A 22,570-nucleotide genomic window follows, 5' to 3' on the forward strand; every position below is an offset into this window, starting at 1 on the left:
TTGTTGTGTGATTGTTTGTGTGGTTGGCAGCAAGAATGAGGGTTATCTTCTCTGTGGTCTCTGCTGTGTTTGAATTCTTCACCCAGCAACCTTTTCATGTCATTGCACGCTGCACATCTGCACAATACACAAAACTAGAGCTGGTTAACTCTCAAAGGTAACCAGCAAGGCAAGGATGGAAGGTTTTGTGAAATGTATCCATGCAGACTTTTAGATTGCATTGTAATGTTTTGCAGTGAACCATGGAGTATTAAGATTTACTGCTGCAGAAGCCTAAAGGCAGATACTTGGTTCCCAAAGTTACGATAAAAAAAAGTCTCAAAGTGACAGATAAGAGCTCGACTAACTCGTGTTTAGAACAACCTTCATAGATAAACGAGGCATCTGAGTCATAAATGACCAAAACAACAGAAAGTCCAGCAGAGTGTGTGCAGGACATGTTTTACAGTTAGTCGGGTCAGTCCCAGGTTCATGTAGTTCTTGTATCTCTTCAGCCTCCTGTGTTAAAGTCCAGATTATTGGGTGATTTATTGAGTGGAATTTTTTTTTATTGCTAATTCATTTTTAAGCAGACAGTCAACAGGTTTTCTGATTCCAGATTCTTAACATATAGAGTCTATATTTGTTTTTGTTTTTTTGTGACATTTTTCAGTAAATAATATAAATTAATAGACTTTTTATGCTTAAATCAGTTTTTTAGGCCCTTGTGGCCTGGAGGGTTAAAGCCAGACTCGTCAGGTGATTTAACAGTTGATTAACTTGTACAAACACCAGACGTATTCTCCGTGTACTCCCTCTAAAAGATGTGATGGTACACTTGTTTTGAATGGTTATCTGGACAAAAATAAGACTTGAAGCTTACCATCAGATGATATATATTTTTTTTTTTTTTTTTTCCCCCCCAGGACTTTCTTACAATAACAGAAAACTGCACTTGCACTGCAGCACATTACAGACTTGTGCATCTGACCCACATCGAGTTGTCTTTTCAGATATGAATCTTTTCTTGTTTCCTGACACAAAATCAAAATATGACAGCAGAAATGGTTTTGGATGTATAATCAGAAATGTAATGTTTGGAAATGTATTTCAGTCTTTGTATATCCAATATTTTTATGTCCTTTTGTTTTTTGAGGATGGGATGAAAATGATCAATTAATTAAATTGACATTGAGATAAAATGGGATTAATCAGGCTTGTGACAAAGAGTCTTAAGATTTATTGAAACTAACAGTTATAAAATTGTTTTACTTTTAATGCTGCAGAGGTAAAAAATTTAGCTGAGTGATTGTTTCCTGTTCAGGTTGTGGAAGCTCTACCCTCGACACTGTGTGGTGGGAACCTGAGTGTTTTAAAGAAACGCTGGGAGCAGCAGCAGCAGCAGGAACCGCCGTCCATCCAGAGACACCAATCTCAGGCCCCTCGGACTCCAGTCGGCACATCCACAAGCTCCAGATCTGCACCCTCATCCCAAATCAAGCTCCAGCCAGACACCCTAAAAACTACAGTACTCTCACAGGACCAGGATACAGACATCCAGGTTCACAGAGTGACCAGAGAGACCAGCCAGGACATGACGGACATGGAGGCGAAGCCCAGCAGAGATTCAGAGGAGCAGGAGGGAGCGGCAGCATCGGGAGCCGAAGTGCCCGAGTGCGAGAAGCCCAGCATCCCCCTCAACAGCCTCAAGATGATGTTCGAGAAAGGAGAGAGCCCAGAAAAGGCAAGTACTGCTTCTCAGTGAGTTTGCCCTCATTTAAACTTTTAGGCGTTTATATTTCAGTGAAATATGTTTTTATGTTCAGTCTTAATATAGAAACTTCTTATTCCACAGCTTACTCTACTTACAATCTTCATGAGTACCTAGTTTAGCTTAGTGTGCCTACCTCTGATCAAGCATCATTCATTAAAATGAATCAGAAATTGAGAAGATAAGTTGGTAGTCTGGACTTCCTAAAACTAAAGTGTCCACTTGTTCTCAAAGAAGTCGGATGCCCCCCCCCCCGTGCCGTCATGCTGATAGTCACATGGTGTAGCCCCACTTCACATCCTCCCTCCTTTAAAAAAACACACACACACACAAACACTCAGCTGACTCGCACATCTCCCTCTGCAAGGATCCCTGAGAGATCTCAGCTTCATGCTCCCCGAGGCAGCTAACTGTTGTTTGTGGAGCATAAAAGTCGAGGAATTTGACGTCCAGTCATGCATCAGCTCAAGGCGTGTAAAATGTAAAGCGCTCGTAGTCCAAAGTGTGACATATTAACAAGAGCCACGCTGTGTTTCCTCAATAGAGAGCGACCATTTTATGACCTGAAAAGTCATTACGAGCCACTGCGAGGCTTTCAGAGGCGGACTGATGAGTCCGTACTCGATGTGCTTTACAGATTTAAATTTGGGGTTTAGCCTTCAACTATTGTGGCCTCCAAGTTATGTAAATGTAAAAATACTGAAATAAACATGACCAATTATAAATGCACCAGCAATAACAAAAGTAATAGTAAGAAATTCTAAAATACAAGAGCTAAAAAAGACAAACGGTTAAAATAATAAAAATACTAATATAACAAAAACACTTCCAGTTAAAGGGATCCTTACAAACTGGAACAGCAATTAAAAATGTGGTGATTGGACACACAATATGGAAAGAACTTCATATGTGTGAGCTAATGAGCGCTTTAATAGTGGTGAGTTAAATATTTAAGACATGACCACATAATATTTATTAATAAAGATGTGGAAATGAAAGCATGTATGACCTTCTCAAGAACACCACTAGAAAGGGAGGAAAAATGCATTTCATTTAGACACGGTATGATTAAACGGCTTATTTGGAAATAAAAGCTGTGTCCAGCTCCTGGGGGGCAAATACACCAGGACATAGGAAATTCTGAGACATCTGGCTCTAAATATCAGAGAGATGAGATAAGATTTGATTTAGATTGCTGGGAAAATAAGTGAGTCATCAGCATAACAATAAAATGGGCTTTCTGTTTTTTCTGATAATGGGACCCAGTGAAAGACGTGTGCTCTGCAGTTCTCAGTCCTACAAAATCAACAACTCGACTTACTGTTGATTCACTTTGACTCAGTTTTGACAGTTTCAATATTTTTATTATTAAATTTGATTGTTTGATGTTTGTGGCGCTCAGCCTCAGTGGAAAGAAGAACTTGGTATTTAAAAATGTTACAATGTATAAATTGTCATTAGGCCAGAAAAGATAAACTGTTGACAAAAGGTGAATTTGTTGGCTTTCTTTGGTTTATTTCTGGGCAGTCATCTTGGTTACTCCAAGAGGCTCGGTTCTTCCTTTAAACAGGAAGAAACCTCAGGGAGCTTTTCCTTCCCTTTATCTCCATGTGTTTGCTAATTTTTTGAAGTTTCAGCTTTTGTGTTCATGCTGCTTCCAATACTTGGAGGAGTGGGTGGACGGCTCAGTTTTCACGGACCGGCCTTTAAGGTGTCGCGGATAAATACAACACGAAGATTTATTCCAAACGCACGGCAAAAGACCCAGGAAAACCGACTTGATGATAAAAACGATTAAAAAAAATAAATAACGATAAACAGATTTTAAAAACCCTGAAAACCATAAATTTCACACCCAAGCCTCAACTCTCGCGGCCCGGGACCAAATGATTCATGTACCAGTCCGTGGCCCGGGGATTGGGGAGTGCTGCTTTAAGGTGCTTCCATATACTGAGCCACATACCTGCTAAGTGATTCTCTGTAAAAGACGGGCTGTAAACCTCTTTAACTCTGTGAAGTTGGAGATTTTCTAATGTAGGTCAGTGGGGATGAACTCACTTTTGGAGCCAGCCTCAAGTGGCCATTTGGGGAACTGCAGCTTTAGATTTCAGCCCAGAAAGAGATGAAATTAATATCCTGGTGCCATTAATTTGTATTAAGGGCATCACAATGATGGGTCTTAATGTTATGTGGCACAGAGGAGTAAGAGACACAGATAATGCCGAGCAGGACTGAGTCTTCTCAGCTTTGGTCTCTTCATTAGGTTTAAAAGAGACTGATTCTTCTTGGAAACTTTTTTTTGGGGGGGTTAGCAAAGGACAAAGAAGTGGTTGTAAAGAAACATGGGATGAAGAAACGTGCAGTAAAACGTGGCGTTTAAACAAAGACCTCCGCCACTCTCCTCTCCACACCCGCCTCCTATGTGGGCTTTTAAAAAATGAGATGAAGGAGCACTTTGGGGAGCTGGAGGGATGGAGTCTTTTTATTGCTTGCTGCATAGTTGTCCTTCCAAAGGAGGGCTTGTTTGGGGAAATCCTCGAGCTGAAATACAGGATCTATACAGTTCTGTAGACACAGTGTCCGGGGCTTGTACAATAGGCTCTACTGTAGGGCCGAGGCCGGGCTCTCTGCTTCTTTGTTGAGCTCCCCTTCACGGGGCAGATGATGTCATGGTGCAGCAGGCTGGCAGACTCATGACTGCAGACAGCTGATCTGCGCTCTGAGCCTCGTCAGACAGTCTCCCCCCCAAGGCCATCAAAGCTCTCCGCCTCCCCTCCCCACCTCATCAATCATCCTTGTGCTCCACTCTCTGCTCCTCAGCCCTCCGTCCACCTCGCCCCTGTTTTCTCTCTTAACCCTCACTGCCACCCATCAAAGACCTCCACCCTTCTTTTCTTTGAAGTCGTGTTATCTGGGATGGTAATTGCTTTGAGGTGGATGGTCTAATACCTCTAATATCCCCTGGCTTTTTCTCGCACTGTCATGAGTATCTTTATAACAACAACAACTGAATGGATTTGGTATGAAATCACTAGAGCTTTGAACTTTGATGACCAAAAATTTGTTCTCCTGACATCAACATGTCAGTTTTGCATTTAAGCATTCAAGTCCAGGTCAAAATCATCATAATCCATCCTTTTACAGTCATAAAAGTGTTACTTTATTTAAAAAAAAATACATATATTATATATTTCCACTGTGTGCTGGCTGGCGCTGACATAGGAAAAGTGTAAAAGCAACAAAAAGTTGGCTGTTCAGCCAAGCATGATGTGTGGTGTATTTTGCACAGAAAGTGTTTCAAACAAGCAGCAAAGATGAGTAATCCCAATGTTCCTGGACTTGGCAAGTTTGGATTCATTTCGGATAAATATCAGATCATTATGGAGATGCTAAGCGCTTATCTTGGACCTAACTTTCCTTTGGCTGATCCTGTTTGTTTTTAGTACTGCTATACTATTAGCTGACATTTGATGTTGTTAGGTTTGCACATGAGTATTTAGAACTTTTCCTGCGTAAATTGATGCACGACTCAATCACAGACTCATTCATTCTGCATGCTGACATTTTCTTGGGTTAAATACTGACCCTCGAGTTGCCCCTGATGAATCCGCGTGAGCCCATGTTAGAACACTTGGCCGTAGATAAAACTGTGTGCTTTAAGTGCTTAACTCTATAAGTACCACTCCATTTACCAGTAAATGAGTCTGAATTTAATTAAAACTTGATGCATGTCCTAGCATTCTGCTAATGCAGGCTGATTTTTGTGGAAATTGTCTGCTGCTGCTTGCTTTATGCCTCATATCAAAGGGGTGGATGCCAAATAATAAAATAATAAAATCTCTGCATTTGTCCAACTGTGGACACACATTAGCAAAAAATATCATCGTTGTATGAGTTACTAGGAGTCATAGATGGTGTAACAGACAGACGTAGCTTTGGGATCTGACAAATGAAGCCAGTGTGGAATTGCTTTCATTATTTCCATTTAACCCCCGTAAATACTTTCCTGATGATTTTATGGGCTCGGTCACTAGTTTTGAGTCTGAGATTTAATTAGCCAATATGTGACATCACGGTGTTTCCGCCCATCTTTTATACCATCTTTAGTAACAGAATCGACATTCAGTACCTATAATTTGGGGGATATTTAGGAAGATTTGCTCAAAGAAAATCTTCTTTCTCCAGCCTGTGTGACGCACGTTAGCATCATCACTGTGAGCATGCTCACATTGGCCTCTGTGAGCTAAAAGCTAAACGCACTAACAGAGCGGTAAAGAGTTTCAGTCTGCATTTATTCCTCCAGCTCTTATCTAAACACCCCCCTCTGCATCCACTCCCCTCTCTGGCCCGACTCGATGCACTCTGAAATTAATTGACCCTCACCCCTCCTCCCTCCCACATAGCCCAGCTCAGCCCCAGCCTCCCTATCCTCCCTGAGTCACCTCCCTGAGTCACCCCCCCCCCCTTACTGCACCAGCTGCTGCTTCTCCGCCTCCCTCCTGCCCCACATTGCTCCTCTCTGTAGGCCCAAAGCTTTATTCTGATGCTGGGGGTCCGTGACACACTTAAAAAAACAAAAAACAACCATCTGTAAAACCACGGCACACTCCCGTCGTCATCCCCACCTTCATCCGACCACACCCCTCTTTGAGAGGCACCCCCTAGGAACACCTGCTCCTTGTCGCCTCTAATATTCCCACCCACCCTGCCCTCCATCCTCCTCCCCCGCCCCTAAAGCCATCTCCAGAGGGTCCAACCCCACATCTCTGCCATAAGCCACAATCTGTGCCTCCCCGCTCTGGAGCTGCAGGTCCTGCCGGTGCTGGATTCAAACACACGATCAAACTCCGTGAGAACCGCCTTCCCCTCGGTCTCGCCGCCGCCGACTCATCCTCTGTGGCTTTTTTGTCCTCACTCTTCATTTGTCTTCGCGAGAGGTAGCTATGACATATGGTGTTTGTGGCTTTCTTTGTTTGGCTCTGAGACAGTCTCCACTTTTACTTTCACTGCTTGTTATTTTATTGACTTCTGTGTTGGACGAGGATGTTTGCACAGCAGCTGAAAGGGGCCTTTTTAGGCTTCTCAGAGTCCACTTTATGGACTTTATCAGTAGCTCCTTTCAACTGTGTCAGCTCACTTTAAAAACCGTGTTATTGTGTGTCTTGAACTGGGTATATTAACACCTTTAAAGGGTGTTAACTGATGCCGGAGGTGCCTTCCTGCTCTTTGTTTGGGTAAGTCTTAGTGTAAGAAGAAGTCATTGTCTGTTGTAGACTCTGGTGTGTGTGAGGTGGGGTCATGAGGGGAACTGAAGCTCGGTCTGTCTGTTTAGGAGCTTTAATAGTATCGGGATTAGCATCAGATTCTTTGTCTGGCCCACTGATCCAGCCTTTCGAGACACAACCTGGCCTCGTATGCTTGTTTACATCCCACTCAACCCCTCACGTACAGACGCATGCATGCAAACCAGTCTCGGACCCCCCTCCTCCTCCTCCCCTTCGTCCACAAAGCTGCACCTCCGGTCTGTGGAAGCTAATCCACCCAGGGGAATAGGTCCATTCTTATGAAGATGACTGTTTCCTTTGTTGTGATTCGTTTCTGTTCTTAACGCCCCACTTAGGGCCTGAGTGTTGGTGTGTTTTCCTGTTCACAGTCGATGATTCAGCTCTTTCTTAACCATAATGTGCATTATTAATTATTGAACTCACTCCTGACTCAGACTCTCAGATTTGCCCCTTACCCGCCCTCAGATTACATCATCTGTGATGATCTGGTTGTCACTGCTCAGTTTTTAAAGGCGTAGCGTTTAAGCCTAGAGGTGCGAGTTTTGGAAATCCTGCTTCTTTAAGCTGTTATAATCTTAATTTTTTTTTATTTTTTTTATTAGATAGTCATGTGACTTATTTAATGTGAAGAGAATTATCTGATTTTGCAGTTTCTCTAATTTTGCTGGAGGATTTAACACCTTTCCTATCACCTTTTGTTGAACTCTCACCACTTTTTTTGTAATTGTGACATTCTCTGGCACCATTTAGTGAGCAGCAGTTGAACATTGAATGATTTCTCACAAAAATCTACAAAAGAGTGAACGCGAAAGTTTAAAGGATGAAGCTGGTCTTTCCCAGTTCAACAATTTTTTTTTTTTTTTTTTTTTTTTTTTTTCCTCTCTCCCAAAAGTAGTGAGTTTGTGGACGCTGTCTCCACTTTTATTTACGGTTTAAAGATGAATCACCTCATGTGAAACGTGATTTGATGCCATCACCTTTAGACGGGGTGGACATTTGCACTGAGTTGACCTCAAAAATGAAATTTTCTAATCTGTTTAATGTCAACATCCATCTGGGTCCACGTCACAGGGCCGTAGTCTGAGCAGAGATGCTTAGCCTTCCCAGCCACCACCTCCAGCTCTTCCAGGTAGCACAGGAAGGCATTCCAAAGCCAAGTAAAAGACAGTTTCTCAAGCATGTTATGTGTGTGCTCCAGGGTCTCATCCTAGGTGTGCATGCCAGAAATGCCTCACCTGGGAGTTGTCCAGGAGACATCCTAATGAGAATGAGAATCACCTGAGCCTCATTTCAGTGTGGAGGAGTAGCAGCTTTACTAAGCCTTCCTGAACGACTGAGCTCTTCACCTTATCTCTAAGACTGAACCCAGACGACCTTCCAAGAAAGCTCATTTCCACCACTTGTATCAGCGATCTTATTCTTTCCTTCTACGCCCAGTTTGAGGCCATAGATGGTGGGAAAGAGATCGACTGGTAACTTGAAGCGTCACTTCCACGTTCAGCTCTTTACCAGAACAGATCACTGCAGACGCTGCACCAACATATTAAAAAAAGTCTTTGAAGACCAAAAACTGTCATATCAGGAGTTGGAGCACTTTGTTCTAAAACATCTTTACACAAACACAGGTTCACGGTCAGTCTAACTTGTTCTTGTCTTTTCAAAATACATACAGTTCCCACTCATTGAGGACTAGTTTTCAAACGATAGGCCTCTGTGGCACAGAACGGATAAGATGTACCGATAACGCTCGTTGGAGATATGAACGCTTGTTGAATAAATTCCTCTTTCACCTTCATGCATTTATTTTTTTTGAGAAGATAAAGTTGAAATGCATAATGTGTTACACAGATGAGCTTTAACTTGTCTAAAACATACTTTCATGCAGTTTTTTTCCATGATGTAAGGCCACTTTGCCTCAGCTTTATGTTGTGAAAAGTTCCTGAGCTCAACTTGCCGAAGCCTGCAGACGCCCCGAGCCTGTCAGGACTCGGGGCGAAGCCAAAATCCTCCTCGCGGCCCCTGCAGCCTAAAGGCTAAATGTGCTGTGCCGCTGTTTGACCTGTTGCGTAAGCCGTACCTTAAATGGCATGAGACGGATGATTTTGTGCCCTGAAGTTTGGGGGAGATGTCCGACTGGGGAATTCCCCACATTCCGGGCAGATGCTCCTTTGTTATAAAGCAGCAGGTGTTCTTTTCTGCCCGGCAGCAGAGAGGTGATCGGTTTGTTTTCTGGCTGGTGGCTGAGGACAGACGGGGTGTCTTGTCTCAGACACTGAGCTCATAAGGGGATTAAAGTGGTTTGGACTGCACAAACACTACGCCGCTCTTGACCTCTGTGATTCTCTTACCTTTGCATTTCCTCGGTCTCTCTCCACTTTGATCTTTCTGATGGTCGGGCTTTAGCTTCCAGCCTGTTGGCTCTACCGGGTGAAACATGTGAGCATCAAATGACTGCATGTGTTTTTATCTCTTTGCCTTATGTCGGTTTGTTTTCTACATCTGTCTGTTTTTGCGTTGCAGGCATCCAGAGAGCAGACAGGCCGAGGAAACACTGGCAGCATGGACCAACTACTAGGAGGTACATGCTTCTCTTTAATGTGCTTTCAGGGTTTTTAGAGGGCAGTTTGTTTGAGAGGTGATCGACGACACACACCAAATGACCTAGACGGCAACGGCTGATGTGAAATGAACCTTTTTATTGTTGCACGTTTCTTATGTGCTTTATTCTATCTATGAGCGAGCTTCACATTTCTTTTTAGATGTGGACAACATTTAAATGTCATCAAATACCAAAAAGTAAGCGACAGAGTTTTATTATTGGCAGAATGGAAACCTTCTGTAATGCACATCTCAGCTGAATGTAAGTCGGTGAATGGCTTCATCTTCAAAAACTGCTGTCAGTGGATAAAAAAACAGCTGTGCGCTACTTCGCACCTCTGCCGAATCTTTAAATATCTTCCACACCAAATGCGACTCAGACGGAGCACTCAGTCATTTCATTGGCTAATGGTTTATGGTTGGTTTAATTTAAACAGGAAGTGAAACTCTTTGAGATGTAAGAGGCAGTTCATCTTTTTTTTTTTTTTTTTTTTTTTTTTTTTTTTTAAATGACGGAGGAGAAACCTGAGAAAACGAGCCCCTGTATGTGACCTTAAAGGGCTCATTTTTAGTAATACCAGAACCAATGACATAACCTCCTCAGCAGAGTGAAAGCTGCTGACTCTGCAGTCCACTTCAGCTTTATTTTACCGTATTGTTGCTGCTCTTGTCATTGCTTAGGTTCATGATTAGCTGTCTTGTCAATCTTGTATATGGCTGCGGTAGAAATAAATTAATAAATGCACAAATGATTAATTTCCTAGAATTCTGGTGGAAACCAGAAGTGTGGCTCTCTGCTAACAAATTGGTAAACTCTGAGATGATCGTGGTAGTTTTGATGTGTAGTTGTAGCTGAGTAACATAAGCACCAAATAAAGTAGAAGCTTAAGTGGCCTGATGGAGCAACAGCCAATACTTGGATATCTGCTTCCAGGATTTTTGTTTTGCACATTGTTTGCTGAGCCTAAAGCTTTATTATTGTCAGGAGCTGTTAGGTATCTGGTGCATTTTGGCAAATGCCCTCCCTCTATTTTAATCTCTTTACCTGCATATAATGCAAGCCTGCTCAAATGTACTTTCTAGGCAGAGCAGTTTTGACCAAACAGAATCAAGTAGATCCCTTTGAGGTCTGTTTACAGAGATTATTTTTATTCTTGAGCATAATGCTGTCTGGCTTAAAAAGAGGCTGACTTTAAACAGCTTGTATCAGGAAAATGATGTACTGAAGGTCTGCAGTAAGAGCAGTCAGTTGGTAAATAATACGTCGGTTTTAATGTTTGGAGTCACGTTTGAGTCCCTTGATGTGATATAAATGCAGAGTTCAGCCTCTTTTAGCTCAGTTTTGGTCTCCAAGCTCGGAGGCAAACGTGGCTTCATTTTGCTCAGCAGCTCTCTGACTTTGTGCCTTTTTTGGCTGTCATCACAAGAGGTCTCGTGTGCGTATGCAGTCATTTTAACCACATAAAATAAAAACATGAGCGATGGAAAAACAAACGGAAAGACATCTGCTATGTCAAAGGTAAACTGGAGCTCTTCGTTAACGGTGTCAGATTTACAAAGTCTTTGGGATTTTTCTTTACAAAGAGTCTCTTCCTGCTTTCCTCCTGGATGGATTACATCCTTCCCCGAAGTGAAAAAGCTCAAAAGCGACAACACGGGCTGCTGTGTAAGCGCTGTGATCAGCCCACTGATTAAGAGAGCACAGGAAGAGACAAACCCACAGTTTCCCTCCACGCTGCACGCAGCTTCTGACCCCGTGTTCCCGTCATCAGCCTGCATTCACAACAATTAATGAACTGTAACAAAAAAAAGTGGCATCTGCAGGCTACAGCAAGCACAGAAAACGCTGTTCAGACATGATGTGCGCACTAAAGATGAGTTAAAATAGCTGAAGTGTTTGTTAGGCAATAACTTCTCAGTGTTGTGTGTTTTGGCAGATGGAAGCCTCGCCGAGTCCACGCCTCTCCGTGATCGGATGGCCCTCTATCAAGCGGCCATCTCCAAACAGGAAGTGCCTCCCACTTCAGTCAATGTGAGTCCTTTGTGCCTTACTGGAAACTTTTATTAGAAATTTGAAAACCAGAAATGAAAGTGAGATTAGTGGAGTCTTCATGGTTAGGGAAGCTGCAATAATCCTATTTAATTGTCTTGGAGCTGAATATGGAATAACACAAATCAACCAGAGAATAAAAAAAAATGTGCCCTTAAAAGATCTGCATACCTTCACATTATAAAATAATTGGGTGAAGTTACAGAGGATGGACATTCACTGGCCTGAGCGAGCCCTGATGTGAAAAACATGCATCAGCTGTTATCTTTTCCTCAACACGAAACAGGAAATGAATCATGCATGACCTTTGGGTGCATGACGCTTGTAACATGAGCCTATTTATTATTTAGACAGCACAGTTAAGATTGCAGAATCACACTGCCCGCTGACAAAAAGCCAAAGTATTTCCAAACAAACAGTGTAAATCGGTCTCTGTGGAGCTGAGCTGGGTTGTGAACTCTGTGCCATCACAACCACACCGATGTTCCTGAATTATTCCAGGCCTGAATGGCCACCCGTGGGGCAGAGCACTGGGGAATTTTGTATTTTCTGGGGTGATTTTTGGAGACAAACTAGTTAATAGAAGTGACTTGAAACAAAATGAGACCTTACATGTGATCCCAGCAAAGATATTTGTATGATTAAGATGCACATGTAGTAAATGTGTTTTTGTGGACCTACTTTTTCCTGGACTTTGATGTTGTCGTCGTCGTCGTCCAGCTACATTATTAGTCTACAGGCAGAGACTTGTCTAGATAAATCCCTGCTCTCTCTGATATAGGTTTAAACATCTGTTTTGTATACTTAAAAATTACTTAGAGCCAAATGGTACATATACCTAAGACACTGCAGTCTCACACAGTGTGCAGTGTCTTAGGTATATCTCCTATGAAGCAGGTGATGCAGACGGCTTATATTCCGTTGTTAACGTCCCGCTCGTCCTTCTTGTTTTGCTCAGGACGATCAGCTGGACGGTTTCAGTGGGAAGCAGAAGGAGAACGTCCCCCCGTGCACTCTGGACATGGTGAGAGTTTATAGCCTGAAGGTGTTTTTGTTCCAGTGCGTCAGTTTCAGCTCATCTCGACACACATTTGTCTAAACATGTGTCAGTTTGTGATGTTTTTTTTTTTTCCACATCTCTTCTCCCGTTTCAGAGTCCAGAGTCTGAACCGAACACCAGGAGAGTTTTCACCTCAGAGACCAACGGTAAGTTCCTCAGATAATTCGTGATGAAAAGTTGAAGTGAGGTTCTCACGGCTCAGTATGAACTGTCTGTCCTTGGCTTTAGTTTGTAATCCTATAAGTGGAAGGGCTGTATCAAATATGCAGATGGCTCCCTCTAGTGTTGGTTCTGCATTACTGCCATTCTTCATTTTTTTTTTTTTTTTTTTTTTTTTTTATTTTGCTCTCTCTCAGGCTCAGGACCCGGCACTCCTGCATCCTCCAATCAGAAAGACTCGTCCCAGTCAAAGACTCCCAGGGTGAGTCCTCACAACAAACATTTACACCTGTGCACCCCACACCCATCTCCTTATTTTTATTCTTAGACTTTAACAGAGTAGCTTTGGGGAGGTTTGATGGGCTCAGCAGTCATTTTTGGTGTCCATATGTGACTAAAAATGGGGGGGAAATCATGTTTATGCGTGTGCAGAACTTCCGTCTGCCAGTGAGGGAGACCTGTGTATCGTGCCTGAAGACTGTCTATCCTCTGGAGAGGCTCGTGGCTAACCAGAACATTTACCACAGCTCCTGCTTCCGCTGTTCGCACTGCAACACCAAACTCAGGTGAGGCCATGACAGATCGTGTCAGACGATACGCCCAGGCGAACATTTACAAAGGATTTTACTGCATTTAAAGCCCTTTCTGCAGAGTTACTTGGAGAAAAAAAACACTCTAAATTAACTTTATCTCGAGGTCCTGTGCAGCTCTTGTAGTTGCCAGTAATTTAAAGAACTTAAAGACATTCTCCAAACATGTTCTGCTGTTTATTTTGATTCTTTTTTTTCCATCAAAAATATCCAATAACCTTCTCAAAACTCTGAAAACTCATTTTTCAGAGAGTAGCATATTAACCTGTTATGAACCCAGGACGTTAACGATCTCTTTCAAACCATTCCTGATCAAGACTTTGACTTCTTTTTAGAAAAGGTCTGTTTTCTCTAAACTGTCCTTTGTTTTGGTCTAGTTTGGCGAATTACGCCTCCCTGCACAACAACGTCTACTGCAAGCCACACTTCTCCCAGCTCTTCAAGGCCAAAGGAAACTACGACGAGGGCTTCGGCCACCGGCCGCACAAGGAACTTTGGGAGGGCAAAAACGAGAGCGCTGAGGCCTCGCCGACATCTGTAACCAAGCCAACAGCCCAGAGTCCGGCCACACCCTCAGACCAGGAAAGCCCCAGTGTGGAGGACTCACCCTTGGCTAAAGTCAACGTCCTGACGGCCACCATGGAGGCTCTGGGACAAGGTTACTCAGAGAAGGCTGACAGACCCACAGAGACCCGCAGGCTGAAGATCTCCTGGCCACCAAAAACTGAGCCCGAGGACACGCCCAGCCGCGGTGGAGCCGCTGCCAACACAGAGGTGGTCTCCACGGGTAAACCAATCAGAGCCAAGTGGCCTCCAGAGGAAGACTCCCCATCCACACCCCCAGAGGAAGCCAGGGGCTCACCTATTCTGCGTCGAAACACCCCCCTGAAGGAGCGCAGCATGCCGTTCACCGCGGCAGCTCAACCTGACAGCCCTTCTGCTCCTGAGCCCAAAAAGCAGAGTGCACCAGTAGAGCGGCAGCCGAGTCCTGAACCCGCCAGCATGGACCTCCAGCACGGCGGCCAGTCGTCGGACAGCCAAACCCCCACCGAGGACAGCTGTGTAGATGTGCACACCAGCTCCGGAGAGGAGGAACAGGAAGAGGAGATGAAGAGCGAAGACGCTACAGACCATCTCCTCACAGAGGAGGATCTCGATGACGCTGCAGGAGGACGAGGTGAAGAGGAGGAGCAGATGGAGGAGGAAGACGGAGGCGTGCTGGAGGAAGATATGCCAGATGCTAAACTTCAGGAGACTCCGACTGAGCCGACTGCAGTCTCCACTCCGGAGGCAGAGGTGGAGGCCAGCCGGTCGTCTCAGGACGTTGGCTTCTGGGACAGCGAAGAGGAGCAGGAGGACCTGACGGTGGAGGAGCTGATTAAACGTAACCGACACTACGAGGATGAAGAAGAGGAGGAAGAAGGGGACGTATAAAGTGAATTTTCTGCTCTCGGCCAAAACGACGACATCCACGGACGCTTAACTGATCTTCTGCCATTCCTTCTTTCTCAGACAGTTTCTTCTTCTCTTCTTGATACAAAGTTGCTGCCGTGTCCAGAGTGAATTTTATTCGTGCCTCTTTCACGACATTTAGAATAATCAAAATTTTTTTAAAAGATGTTTAAAATGATTCCCCTTTAAATATTTTTAACGCAAATGTTGTAAGTCACAGAATAGATGTTTTATTTTTTTTTTTGTGTGTACGCAACTTTTGTAATTTTGTATTTTCATCGGATGCTTCATTATCAAACTGCTGTCCTGAGAAACCGACTGCACGGTCATATTAGACTGCAGCTCAGCTGTGACTGAAAAGTTTCTGAATTAAGACAAAGTAGAAAATAATGAGTTTGGTTTCTTTTTCTCAGAAGAATCCAGCTGTGACTTGAGTTCTTGATCCCACAGATGGATGTCAGTTAAAGGAAAAACCTACAGCTTTAATGCACCTTGGCATTGACTCAGGTAGCCTAATGGTGAGCGGTTTGAGAGCACGGTCTAAAATGCTTGTTCAGAATCTCCCATAGGCGTTCATTTGGCTTGAGATGTGTTGATTGTGAAGGCCGCAGCCTATGAGTCACTTTATTTTCACCCTCAAACCACTGTGAGCCCTCGTGTCCAGGTGGAGGCACTGTCACCCAGAAGAAGACTTCCACCAGGATGGAAATGTTTCAGGTGGACCCAGACTAGCACACAGCCACCTCTCACTGCGTGGGTCAGGGTTTTTTTTTTTCCTTTAATTTGTCACATCTGTAACTATGAACACATTGAACTGAAAGAGACTAATGATCATTTGTTTCCACTTCTGATGAGATAAAACTGGACATGATTATTGTAACATTTTAAGCCAGGGGACCAAACAGCCTGACCTGCTACTGTATAAATAAACTGTTAAACTTTGAGTATCTTTTGACATACTGCTTAAGATTGTTTTCAAAAACTGATGTACTTTTGTAATTTCACATTAAAGTTTGGCTGATGTTTAATTTGGTTTCATATTATTCAGACATATCACAGAAATCCTAGTTAGCCTGTTATTAAAAACTCATGCTTCGTCTTTTCCACTTGTAGATGCCATTACAAGCGAATTTGAGTGTCAGAGGCAGATGGGAATGGCTAGAGAAACTCGTCTCCTACCATCTTCTGCATCTGTACCCCAGACCCAAAGCTAAGATCCTAATCATGCAAGAATGACTTCACTATCCTGAATTAGGAGTTCATTGTCCAGGAAAACTGTCACTGAAACACAATATAAAATATATACATACACAAATAAAAAGGGACCACTGTTTAGCCCAATCAGAAAGAAGCAGGGTTGTTTCCAGAAAACCACAATATTTGTGCTGCAAGAGTCCACAACACTGATTTAAAAACTGTGGTATTATTTTCATGTTTATGTGCCCCTGACACACATTAAGTTTGCATGGGGTCTTTTATTTTGAAATCTGACCAGACTCTCCTTGGACCCTCCTCATCTGTTCTTTGCAGCTTGACCTGGTGTCTGTTGGGGGAAAAAAAACAAGACCTGGCACAGTTTAAAGTGGTGCAGTGTGAATTGCCACTTCTGGGAAGTATCTGAAACTCACTGCGGTGGGACTACAAGCGATCTGCTTTAGAGCCACAACGCAGTGCAGCTGCTCCAGGTGCATCCCTGAGGTTACGTGAAAAAGCAGCACGCTACAAGAACTTTTGCACAGTGGCCAAACAAGGAATTTAGACTCTTAAATGAAAGTTTTAATCAAAACTAAAGCAGCAGCCTTATTGCACAAAAGTTCTCATTATACAGGATCATATGCAGTCATGAGGAAAGTACACCTTACTGCTTCCATTAAGAGTGTAAGTAGCAGTCAGATGCTAATCAGTCACTTGATTAATTGATCACCTCTAAAATGTGGAGGTTTTGGCAGTTTGCTCGTCTGGAATATGGAGAAAATCCATCAGCATCCACCTTAAAAAAGTAGTTGTTGCTGTCGGTCTGGGAAAGGCTATAACCAAACAATTTGAAGTTCATCATTCTATGCTGAGAAACAAGTGAAAAACATTCAAGACTGCTGTCAATCTTCCCAGGAGCAGAAAACTGAAAAAGCAAAAGCTACAAGTATGGCTGCCAGGAGGAAAAAAGAACACGGCAGCACGGCTTAGTGGAGACTTCTGGAACAATGCCTCTTTAGAGACCAAAGTGGAGATGTTTGGCCATAATGCTCAGTGCCCATTTGGCAAAAACCAAACATGGCATATCAGCACAAACTCATACCAGCTGTCAGCGCGGCGGTTTGGGCTTGGTTTGCAGCCACAGGGCCTGGGCACCTTGCAGTCATCGAGTCGACCATGAACTCCTCTGTGTACCAAAATATTCTAGAGTCGAATGTGAGGAGATCAGTCCAACAGCTAAAGCTGGGCCAAAACTGGGCCGGCAACAGGACAGAGATCCCGAGCACAGCAGCAGGTCTGCAAACGAACGACTGAAAAAACGTCAGAATTCCTCCACAACAAGATTCATGTGAGAGTTTCTTTAACAGGACTAAACATTATTTTACTGGATTAACAATTACTGATTCATAAACGTGTATATAACTGTAATAATGGAGCTGGAGCTAAAATACTACAACATAATGTTTTAGATTTATATCTCAAATAAGTAATTAAAGCTTTGCAATACAAAAAAATCATTTACGGAAGCATAACATAAAACTACTTAAAAGTAAAATTACTTGCAGGAAAGGATAATCCCCTAACATTTTACATTTTTAGCCGTTAATAAATAACTTACACTCGTTCATTAAACACCGACTTACCTGAGAGTGACACCAAATCCACTTATGGACCACCACCATGGAGAAATCAAAACAATCACTTTGTTACATTACTGAAACTTTTATTGACGTTTAAACATGTTTGAACAAGGCCATTATAGTGCAATTCAACAAGGCAAAGAATTTTTTATTTTTTAAACTGGTACATAAATTCTTGGTGAACGCGTTTGGAGACGCTACAAAAACTTTCACTGCATTTAGCTCTAATTTGGTTGAACTGCAGAACTTTTTTTGTAAACTGCTGAACTGAGTAAACTTCAGTATAAGCGACTTCAAAACCCTGGACGGAGATGTGGCTAACATTCCCCACATCGGTGTCTCGTTTGTATCTTTGCGCTGTCTAGCTTTACAGTTTTTAGTTATAAGTCTCTATCCAGCCCTGCATGTGAAGGAAAAAACAAATATATGATTACATTTTTATATCATTGGCTCTAAAACAAACAAACACGTGACGACTAAATACAAACACGCACTCTCCAGCAGATGTGATTTAATAGGTAACCCTGTGTATTAGTTTTACATCACATTAGATTTCTAGCATCACCGTCTGCAGTGACCTGTGGATGACTTTGTGTACATGCTAAAGAAACTTGCTGCTTGCGCCTTTTATGAAGGTGCAGAGGAATGTTTATTTTACAGGGATGCAGATGTTGTAATAGGAAGATGCAGAGGAATTCAGTTTGATTTGGCTGATACAGAATAACAATGATAACTTTTCTCCCTTTAACCATAAATTAGAAATGTGTGGAAACCAGCTCCGACAAACTCGACAGATTGCTTCAGCTCCGGAGTCTGTGTCACAAAGTGCGACTTAACCTGGGTCTCGCTCTCTTTGGATAGCCAGTCAAACATAAGGTCTGGGGGCCAGATTCGGCCTGGCAAAAACGCCAATCTGGCCATTTGCACTTCTTTGGAAGAAGTGGATAAAAGTTTTGGACTATATATTCTTTTTTCTTTTCAGACTTTTCCAACTGATAAAGACCTCACTCACAGCCATTCATACTACATCAAAGTAATTAACTGATAGATAATTAAAAACCTTTATGTAATTTAATTTTTTTTATAATTACAGGACATTCTTTTCTGTAATTTTACACATTTCTTTCTTACAATTTAACCTCAAAGGGTTGTGCTGACTGATTTCTTTCAATTGCTACTGTAGGATTTCTTTGTCAAGTAGATAAACTGAGACATACTGTTGACATCACCCTTCTTTTCTTATGATGTTTGAGGGATTCAGTGTGTGGATAAACTAAGAAAAACAAACACTTTTAAAGCTTCGAGGCAGAAACTGATTGCAAAAGTGAATTCTCCTGGATTTGCACCAAGCCGTCAAGAAAGAAACGCCAGGAGTGATCTTTCACTCAGATTTTAACTTTAGTGCTCTGTCGGGTCTGCCACCACATCTGCCTTCTATCACTTGGAAAATATTGCTAAAGTGCGACCTTTTCTCCCTCTGAGCGACTGAGAAACTGATGCAAGCTGCTGCTTCTTATTTTTACTAGCAGGATAGAAATTAAATTACATTTAATAGCAATTTAATTAAATTACATTGCTAGACGGTGACTGGAAGGGGAAAAAAAAATTAGAAAAAGTGGTCAAATCGAATCTAACTTTGTGACACAGACTCCCGGTGCTGCTTCTGCTCTCTGTGCAGTCACACAAACACATCGTTAAAGTGCTGGTGGCCACAAACACAAAGACACAACGTTTTTCTTCTGACATGTCGCACAAACGGCAAATAAACATCATCATAGTTAATATTACATCACAAAGAGGGAAAGAAACTAGCAGATTGTTTCGAAAGATATCACTCAAAACTTTGAGGGAAAGAAAATGAAGATGCTGAATAATTCTTCATGTAGTGGGCAAACATGCAGAGGGAGTACAAAAATATTACATTACAGTACAGTGTGATGCAATCGAATCCAACAGCCCTGCGCCTGATGCTTCTGTGTGAGGTTTTCAGAGGTGGCTTTTACTTTCAGAGGTGTTTTATTTGTGGTTATTGTTAAGTTTGCGGTTATTGTTATGGCTGTAGTGTGTTGTGTTGCATCAGGCAGCATTTCACTGGTTATTTCTGTTATTTTGTCCACCCGCTGTGTGCATGTGTTCCCTTAACAGCTTCCCTTTCACATAAGTGCAACAAATCGCGTTCCCTGAACTTCTGACATAGAAGATAAACTGAAAAGTATATTTCACAGATTCCTCATAGAAAATATACCTGACATTTTTTTTAAATATATATTTTCATTTGTAATCTCACTACAAAACACTCACAAAGCTCTTCATCCGCTCTGAGGAAACGTCTGTGCTGCTCAGTGGCAGCGTCTTATGTTTGGTTGTGTTTACTGTACTTGCAATTATCCAGATTCAAAAAACAAAACAGAGCAAAAAATGAATGTTAATGCACGTCTGAGACACTGAAACAGATCCACTGCTGACTTGCAGCCAGCTCTGGGAGAGCAGCGAGCGAGGTGGGGCAACAGCAGGTCTCCGATCGCTCAGAGGAGGGCACCCTCACCCAGAGAGAGGATGAGGAGAGGTTGGGAAAGAGAGCGAGAGACACAAAGAAAAAGAGACTGGCAAGGAGAGAGGAGGTGAAGAGGAGGGGGGGTGTCTATTCCCTGAAACATAAACTGCGAACGAGCTCTGACTCGGCACAACTGTTGGCCTTGCTCTGCTTTGCTTGGGGTTGTGACAAATGAAATAAACTAAGTGTGCCAGACCTCATGAGAGGGATTTAACAGCTCAGTATTACAGACACACACTGCATGCAGGAGGAGGTTAGAGGAGAGGACGACAGCAGTGCAGATTGCATAGAATTAACAGTTAAATGTCTCTCTGGAGTTTCTCGCTTTGAGGTGCAGCCGTGTATTCCTGCAGCAAGTACTCTGTAACCTACACAGCCCACGTAGGACCTGTCACTGCTTCTTTACAGCCACGAGGCCGGCCGTCTGCCGTGACGGCTGTGAAATGTACAAGTCTTATAAATAAAAGTCGGGGAAGGAAGACGACAGCGATGTGCATGAGTGCAGCTGAAGTGAGTGCGTTCTGGCGAGTGTTAGTAGCATGCTAGGCTACCGTGGGTGAGCTCTACAGCGCAGTCGGCTGTTTGCAAGGCGTCACGGGTCCCAGGCTCATCCGCTGAGGGGATGCAGGTCCACCTTCACCTTCTCGCCGCTGCTCAGCATCCCCACGGTGGGGTACAGGCCCCCAGGAGGGATGACCATCTCCCTCCGGCCCATGAGCTTCCCGTTCCTCGTGAAAAACACCTGCAGGGCATCAAACAGTTAAAACACACACACACGTGAGCCTTTTGCAGATGGAGCGCTGGAATAATTGGTTGTGAAAGGAAAGTCTTCACATAATCGCCGATACTAAAATTTGAGAGCACTCAGGGTGCCAGTTGTAAACAGGAATTATGTGCAGTTAGGAAATATCGTTAAACAAATGGGTGACAGGGTAATGTCTGGATTTTCGATGGGTGGGGGGTGGGGGTGGGGGTCAGTGTTTACAGTACATGTCTCTACTAAATCAGCAAGTGATCAAACATTATCCAGCTGCTCTCAAAAGAACATCAACAAGCTTTTCAATCCTAATACCGAGGGCTTCTTTCCAAGTCTGAGAGCAAATACCGACACACTAAACCAACAAGCAAAGTACTGGCGAGTTTGCGTCTTCTAAAAATCAGACTGAGTCACATATCAAACATTTACTGTACCACCCACTCGAAAAAGAACGGCTTAGCCTATTTAATTAGAGATGAAGGCTGAGGGAAACATACTTCGTTAGCCTGAACAACAGCGGCAGCGGCGTGGCGGTGCAGTGTAACGTTAAGGAGCGGTGCATTGAGACTTAAACGTGTCCTGCTGAGTAAATATTGACAGATCCATGGATTACGCCGTTCTATTCTCACCCACTTGCGTTTTCCGTGCTCACACCCGCTCGGTGACCTCTCGGCCTCCGCTTGCACAACCGTGCAGGCGAGCGAGCCGAGCAGCTACGAGTCAAGACAGAGTAAAGACCTGCAGTAATTAAAACAATAAAAAAACAACAGTTGGAACATGAAGTGGTTAGATGGTTAGAGTGTACAGAGAGCTGCTGGGTGCACATTACAGCGAGGCGTGGTGAGACGGTGCACGTGTGTGGGTTGCAATATGCAGGCCGCGGCGATGGCTCCCACAGGAGCCGTGTTACACACGAATATGAAAGTAATCATTGTGAGGCAAGTCGCTGCGGTCTCTGCTGTTGTAAGTAATATAAAATAATGACCGAGATCCCGCTGCGAAGTGCGGTCCGTGAAGAGCTGCCAGAAAATAAATAGGTTAAAGGTACCTCGAGGAGTTTTTTGAACGTTGAGGAGAGATATTTTTCTCCTCAGGAATGTTTTCTAACGGTTCTCTCTTGGTTCACACTGCTTGACTGATCAACAGGTGGCGCTAATGCAGCAAGGAAAGCACCAATGTGCCATCATTTCTCTATAATCTCATCCTGAAGGATGTCTTAATTCCTCAGATGCACTCAGAGGAGAGAGGAACAGAAACAGAACACGACCATCATCAAGATGGTGTACTGAGATGGAGTCGCAGGTTAGAGGTTGAGCGACCAGATTCATACAACACAAACGAGTGGGACGTTTTGGTGGGACAATGTGAGACGTGCTGAGTGTTACGGTTCCAGGGCTTTTTGCAGGAGTTTCCTGTGTGATGGTGGAGACTAGAGGAAATGAGGAACACCTGGCAAGTGCTCAGGGCTCAAATCACACCCC

General features: G+C 43.3%; 2 protein-coding genes across 6 annotated transcripts in view; one reads left to right on the forward strand and one right to left on the reverse strand.

The window, feature by feature from the left end:
* Positions 1-15,972, forward strand: part of lima1a (LIM domain and actin binding 1a) — a 29,734-nt gene extending 13,762 nt beyond the window's left edge. For all 3 annotated transcript variants that reach the window (XM_003457083.3, XM_005477891.3, XM_005477890.4), the window contains 8 exons: positions 1,304-1,723; positions 9,556-9,613; positions 11,571-11,665; positions 12,642-12,707; positions 12,838-12,889; positions 13,100-13,164; positions 13,335-13,468; positions 13,870-15,972. In XM_003457083.3, coding sequence (XP_003457131.1) covers positions 1,304-1,723; positions 9,556-9,613; positions 11,571-11,665; positions 12,642-12,707; positions 12,838-12,889; positions 13,100-13,164; positions 13,335-13,468; positions 13,870-14,926 — 1,947 coding nt within the window. In that variant the 3' untranslated portion in view covers positions 14,927-15,972. The remainder of the gene's footprint in view (positions 1-1,303; positions 1,724-9,555; positions 9,614-11,570; positions 11,666-12,641; positions 12,708-12,837; positions 12,890-13,099; positions 13,165-13,334; positions 13,469-13,869) is intronic.
* A 1,872-nt stretch (positions 15,973-17,844) lies between these two features.
* The window catches only part of spryd3 (SPRY domain containing 3), a 72,001-nt gene continuing 67,275 nt past the window's right edge, over positions 17,845-22,570 (reverse strand). For all 3 annotated transcript variants that reach the window (XM_005477892.3, XM_003457059.4, XM_025901774.1), the window contains one exon: positions 17,845-21,074. In XM_005477892.3, coding sequence (XP_005477949.1) covers positions 20,940-21,074 — 135 coding nt within the window. In that variant the 3' untranslated portion in view covers positions 17,845-20,939. The remainder of the gene's footprint in view (positions 21,075-22,570) is intronic.

The sequence above is a fragment of the Oreochromis niloticus genome, linkage group LG20, assembly GCF_001858045.2.
Source record: "Oreochromis niloticus isolate F11D_XX linkage group LG20, O_niloticus_UMD_NMBU, whole genome shotgun sequence".
Taxonomy (NCBI): Eukaryota; Metazoa; Chordata; class Actinopteri; order Cichliformes; family Cichlidae; genus Oreochromis; species Oreochromis niloticus.